Source organism: Paramisgurnus dabryanus, chromosome 7 (genome assembly GCF_030506205.2).
Source record: "Paramisgurnus dabryanus chromosome 7, PD_genome_1.1, whole genome shotgun sequence".
Classification (NCBI taxonomy): domain Eukaryota; kingdom Metazoa; phylum Chordata; class Actinopteri; order Cypriniformes; family Cobitidae; genus Paramisgurnus; species Paramisgurnus dabryanus.
The window spans coordinates 9402260-9408665 of record NC_133343.1 but is presented as its reverse complement, the minus strand read 5'-3'; the positions used below and the strand labels follow the sequence as shown (position 1 = coordinate 9408665).

Here is a 6406-nt window from a genome sequence, read left to right as displayed (position 1 = left end):
GAAATATCTAAAAATTCTTAAATCAAGATGTATTTTCTTGATGAGCAAAATGACCTAAGAAAATAATACTAGTTTTTAGAAAGAAATATACAATTTAAGTGAATTTGTGCTTAAAACAAGTAAAAATATCTGCCAATGGGGTGAGACATTTTTACTTGAATTAAGTGTTTAAGAAAAAAGAAATCTTATTTCACAATTTTTTTTCTCACCCCATTGGCAGATAATTTTGCTTGTTTTAAGGACAATTTCACTTAAATTGTATATTATTTGTCTTAAAACTAGACTTATTTACTTGGGTCATTTTGCTCATCAACAAAAAGCATCTTAATTTAAGAATTTTTAGATATTTCTACTGAAAACAAGACAAAAATACTAAGCAAGAAAGTCATTTTTTGCAGTGTAATACTGCCACAAGGTGGTAGCAACCCCCAGAGTACCATGATCCTTAACAGTCTCCCTCGCCCTTTTTGTTTTTTTACTGGTTCAGAACAGTCATTGTAGTTAGAGTAACTAATTTGCTATTGGTAAAACCTACATTGTTTCACAATTTTAGGAAGTTGAGTTTTAATATGGTTAATTTAATATATGTCAAAACTATAACATTAAGACTTAATTGTTTTTTGAATTACTAGACTATGGTTTTCAAAGATCATGTTCAAAGAAGATATTTTGTAAATTTCCTACTGTTAATATATCAAAATTTTGTCAATAATGTATTTCTAAAAACTTCACTTGGACAACTTCAAAGGGATAGTTTACCAAAAATGAAAATTCTGTCATCATTTTCTCAAAAAATCTGCAGAAACACATCATCAAACAAGTTCACTCACTGTAAACATTTAAGGCTTAAAGGAAAACACCACAGTTTTCAATATTTTACTATGTTCTTACCTCAACTTGACGAATACATGCATCTCTGTCTTTTTTCAATGCGTGCACTTAATCTTTGTACATCGCGTTGTGAATGTGTTAGCATTTAGCCTAGCCCTATTCATTCCTTAGGATCCAAACAGGGATGAATTTAGAAGCCACCAAACACTTCCATGTTTCTCATATTTAAAGTCTGTTACATGAGTAGATACATGAGTAAGTATGGTGGCAGAAAACAAGACGATTTTTAAGCGGATGAAAATGAGAACTATATGGCACTTAGTTTGCAGCACTTCGACTTCGGGTGCAGTAATATTGACGGAAGTTTGAGCGTGGGGAAAAGTAGTCAGAAGTGATAAGTTCTCTAACGCCATACAATAAAGATCTCATTTTTATCAGCTTAAAAAAAACAATTCGTTTTGTTTTGTGGCACCATACTTACTCATGTAACTACTCATGTAACAGTCTTTAAATAGGGAAAACACTGAAGTGTTTGGTGGTTTCTAAATTCATCCCGGTTTGGATCCTAAGGAATGAATGGGGCTAGGCTAAATGCTAACACATTCACAACGCGCTGTACAAAGATTAAGTGGACGCATTTAAAAAAAAGATAGGTATGTGTTAATTTGTCTAAGTTGAGGTAAGAACATGGTAAATATTGAAAAATTGTGGTGTTTGCCTTTAAGAACATTACGGCCTTATTTAGGCTACAAAGTAATAGCAAATGTAGCACAACAAATAATTGTGAGAAATGCTAAATTGAAGTGCAACAAAATGAAGTTTTATTTAAACAGTCTAATATGTTTTGGCACTAATTGTCAGTTTCTGGCAACTGCTGCAACATTAAATCCGATAAAAAAAAATAAGATCTTATAAAGTGCCTAAAGCCTCCTAAAAACAGTCAGTGCTGCAGTAAATTCATTTTCCAAGTAGAATCCTCTCTGTTCCGTGTAGTAAATGACACTAAATTAAAAAGGAGATTAAATAATATCATAAATACTTTATTGTTCCTCAATGGGGAAATTGTCCTAGGCAATACAATTAAAGTGGCTGTATAGCTAAGTAACTGGACCAATTTATGGAGTATGATAAGATATGAAATTGTGACATCCCTAGTCCATGCTCTGGGATGGAAGATGGGGATTTGCTTTTCCATCTGTATTTGCTGATGAGTGACGTCTTTGAATGTGTACCTTGATGTTTTTCTTGTTCATAATTAAATTACAGAATGGGCATGTAGTTCTTTTGGGGATTGACTTGAGTATTTTTGGGTTACTCGTTTGGGTAGAAGTTGATGTGACCTGTTTGTCGTCACTTTTAGACAGAGTAATGACTGTTGGATTGGAAGTTGTTGTCCTGCAGGCTGTCAAGCACTGGTCACTGGAGCGTACAGAAACACTGGAGGACGCAGCAACCCTAGAGGGTGCTCTCACGCTGGAAGCTGCAGAAACACTGGAGGGTGTACAGACAGAGCTGGAGGGTGCGGAAACCCTGGAGGGTGCAGAGACACAAGGAACTATTGATGCGTTAGCTAACCCACATTTTTGCAAATGGTTCCGAAATACATTTTGCTGAGTTAAAGTCCTCGCACAGTAGCAGCAGTGATAATGATGGCTTTTGCAAAATCCACAGTGGCATCTGTAAATTTTATACCCTACAATTAAAGAAAAATGCAGGTTAACAAAATACTCCTATACTTTATTTTTATTGCAATTTTCAAAATCAAAACCGTACACGAATTACCACTGGAATAAAATGCTTAACAGTACTAACAGGCAATTTGTACATTTTACAAGATCTGCAACATTTACTGACAACTGACAAATACCTCCATGTTTAACAGCTGTCTTCTCGTGGGTTTGCATATGTGCCACCACATATGCATACTCTCCCCTTTTGCAACAGAACTGACATTTGTAGTACGGGCCTTCAGAAATGGGTTTTTTTAATATCCCTTCCTTACAAACTGTTGGGTGAAGCTGAGAGAAAATTAAAAAAATGTATTTTTATATCAACATTTCATCAAAAACACTTTACAAACACTTTCTTTACACTGTAAAAAGTTGTATCAACTTAAAAAAATTAAGTGTTTCATTCAAGTTTTAAGTGTTATCAACTAAATATTTATTCAATATATTAACGTGTTCTTACCTCAACTTAGACTAATTAATACATACCCATCTTTTTTTAATGTGTGCACTTTTAATTTTTGTACAGCGCATCGTGAATGTGCTGCAAACTAAGTGCCATATAGTTCTCATTTTTATTGGCTTAAAAAAAATTTGCCTTGTTTTGTGCCACCATACTTACTTGTGTAACTACTTATGTAACAGTCTTTAAATATGAAAAACATGGAAGTGTTTGGTGGCTTCTAAATTCATTCGTTTGGATCCTAAGGAATGAATTGGGCTAGGCTAAATGCGTGCTGTACAAAGATTTATTGCACGCATTGAAAAAAACAGGCATGTATTAATTCGTCTAAGTTAAGGTAAAAACATAGTAAATGTTGAAAAACTGTGGTGTTTCTCTTTAGGTTGATCCAAGTTTTGACCTTTTACAATGTAAATGTGTAACACATCCACGTAATTTCAGTAAGTACTAGGGATGCGACAATACAGTTAGGCCATGGTACAAAACATACCTTAGTTTTATGCCATGTTTTCGGTTTGGATGACACAACCCATAAGTGTACTTACATTAGTCTATGCTTAAGCGGAACAGTGAGATGTTAAATAATTTTTATTTTATGTAAAACCAAAAATAAACTTGATAAATTCTGACAATAAACAAACATGAACTTACATTAGCCATTTTAAATAATTAAACCTATAAATAAAACTAAACCGTACTGCAGTACAGTAGCCTTCATTTAAAACATAAAGTGCAACATCACTTTATGCTGTGTTCACTAGGGCTGTCACGGTTATGAAATTTGGCTGACTGGCAATTGCCTAATAAATTGTGCTGAATATGAAGATGAATTGACTAGTTTACATTTAATACTTAAACATTTTTTGTTTGTTCATGAAATAATTTTAAATTAAATTATTTAAATGAAATCTTTTGCAAGGTTTTACTGGCAGTGAATATTAATACACAACACATTTTCCAAAGTAATTATTTAATGAATTTATCTTTCAAAAACTGAAAATTCTTCTTAAGATATAAACAGAACAGGCCTTAAATAGTATCCAATTTTTTAAAATTAGTTTTTTGTATTAAATGGCTTAATGTGTTTGATGCGAATAGCACACATTTGCATCGCCCCACGCAAAATTGCGCCATCGCAGACTTTGTATGTAATCTACTCGCGCTAATAATGAATACAAACTATAGATTTAAAAGACGGCAGTGAAATCTGATGCTGTCTACCCACCAAACGCAAAGCATCTCGTTCCTCACTCTAGATTACTTGCAGGATTAAAATTTTTAAAGTTGAATTTCTTTGGCGATTTTGAGGCGAAAAGCATCGCCCTCTGTGAGTGCGTCTTTGCATTGACTTGCATACGTAATCTACTCGCGCAAATCGTTGAATTTGCATTGTGTGTGTACAATGACACCAGCATCGCAAGCACAATTAAGCGCCTGTAGTGTATATTGTAGCGTGGAGGTCGTACCGAATGGTTCAATATTATATTGAGAATTGTGACATCCCTAGTTTATTCATAGTAATGGAAGATGTTGATTTGCTATTACAGCTGTATTTGCCGATCAGTGACATCTTTAAATATGTACCTCAATGTTTTTCTTGTTCACAATCAAATTATAGGATGCACATGTAGTTCCTTTGGGCCTTGACTTGAGTATTTTTTGGTTACTCATACAGGTGGTTTGGGTAGGAGCTGATGAGGCAGGTGTGTCATCACTTTTAGACAGTGTTATGACCGTTAGATAGGAAATTGGTGTCCTGCAAGCTGCAAGGAACTGGACACTGGGGCGTGCAGAGATGTTGGAGGTTGCAGAGACGCTTGAGGATGCGCACACGCTGGAAACTGCAGAAACATTGGAAGGTGCAACGACGCCGTTGGAGGGAGCACAGAAGCTGAAGGTTGCAATGGCGCTGGAGGATGCAGAGATGGTGCTGGAGGGTACGGAAGCTTTGGAGGCTGCAGAGATGCTTGATGATGCACAGACAACGGAGGGCGCAGAAACACAGGAAACTATTGATGGGTTATTTACCCCACATTTTTTCAGATGGTTCAGAAATAAATTTTGCCGAGTTAAAATCCTCGCACAGTAGCAGCAGTGATAATGATGGCTTTTGTAACGTCCACAGTGGCATCTGTACATTTTATACCCTACAATCAAAGAGAAATGCAGGTTTACAAAAAACTAAAATACTTTATTCTTATAGCAATGTTTAAATCACAAATTAACATCGAAATAAAATTCTTAACATTACTAGTGGACAATTAGTAGATTTTACAAGATCTGCAACATTTACTGATAAACAAATGACAAATACCTCCATGTTTAACAGTTGTCTTCTCGTGTGTTTGCATATGTGCCACAACATATGCATACTCTCCCGTTTTGCTACAGAATTGGCATTTGTAGTACTGTCCTTCAGAAATGGGTTTTTTTAATATGCCTTCCTTACAAACTGTTGGGTGAAGCTGAGAGAAAATTAAAACATTTACAAACATCAGCATTCCATCAAAAACAATTTACACTTTCCAAAAGAGTAATGTTTTTTAAAGTTGTAATGTTAATTCATCCACATCATTTCAGTAAGTAGTCTGTCCTATTCAGGCTGAAGAGTGGCACAAGTTTCACTTTTATGATTAAGGGGACCATGCAGTGTTCATTCCAGCCAAAACTAACTTGGAGCACGTGATTTCATTTTAATAGGCTCATCAGCAAACTTTATTCAACATTTGATCAGAAACACTCCACAACATTCAAGTCCCCCGTTTCCCCCATTTGCTGGCTAGGTGACACTAAAACGTACCGTCTTTATTTAATGTATCGTTGGATGTATGTGTTCTTTTAATAACATTCATCGGGCTAGCTAGGTCATTTGTTTTTTTACGCCTTATAAAAATATTGCTTATTTACCAACGCAGAGCGACTAATGTTAAGGTTTAATAATTTATCAACTCTAGACACAACACCGATGTGTGTTACTACTGTATTTAAAAAATGATATTTATAAATGAATTATAAACAATTATTTAAACTCTTTTCTCGGGAAAATATTCTTACCGCTGCCTCCATGCGAGCTGCCATCTTGCATACAACATCTCGTTTTGAGATCTCGCGTGGTTTTGTGTGATTAGACAACTTCAAGTTATGCCCCCTGCTTCGAGGTACGACCCCGTTATTCATTTCTCTCTTGCTGTCCGCAAACAGACCTTTCTCAGAGTCCCTGTAAAAACTCACACAACAAAATCACAAATACCTTGTGTCCGTGAGCTGAGCAAACTATAAAATAAAGCTCATTTTGATTTTGAACATTTACAACGTGTCTAACGCTTAATATTACTTAATAACTTTCATCCAATCGTAGCGTCGAATTGCGTGGGTAAACTCTTTC

General features: G+C 35.2%; 1 protein-coding gene across 1 annotated transcript; it reads right to left on the bottom strand.

The window, feature by feature from the left end:
• Positions 1-1529: 1529 nt before the first annotated feature.
• Positions 1530-6184, bottom strand: LOC135717858 (uncharacterized). The gene is made up of 5 exons (XM_065240116.2): positions 6076-6184; positions 5336-5486; positions 4606-5168; positions 2699-2849; positions 1530-2524 (listed from the first exon to the last, which is right to left on the bottom strand). The coding sequence occupies exons 1-5, from the start codon at positions 6097-6099 to the stop codon at positions 1983-1985; spliced, it is 1431 nt and encodes a 476-aa protein (XP_065096188.1). The 5' UTR covers positions 6100-6184; the 3' UTR covers positions 1530-1982.
• Between the last annotated feature and the right edge of the window lie 222 nt (positions 6185-6406).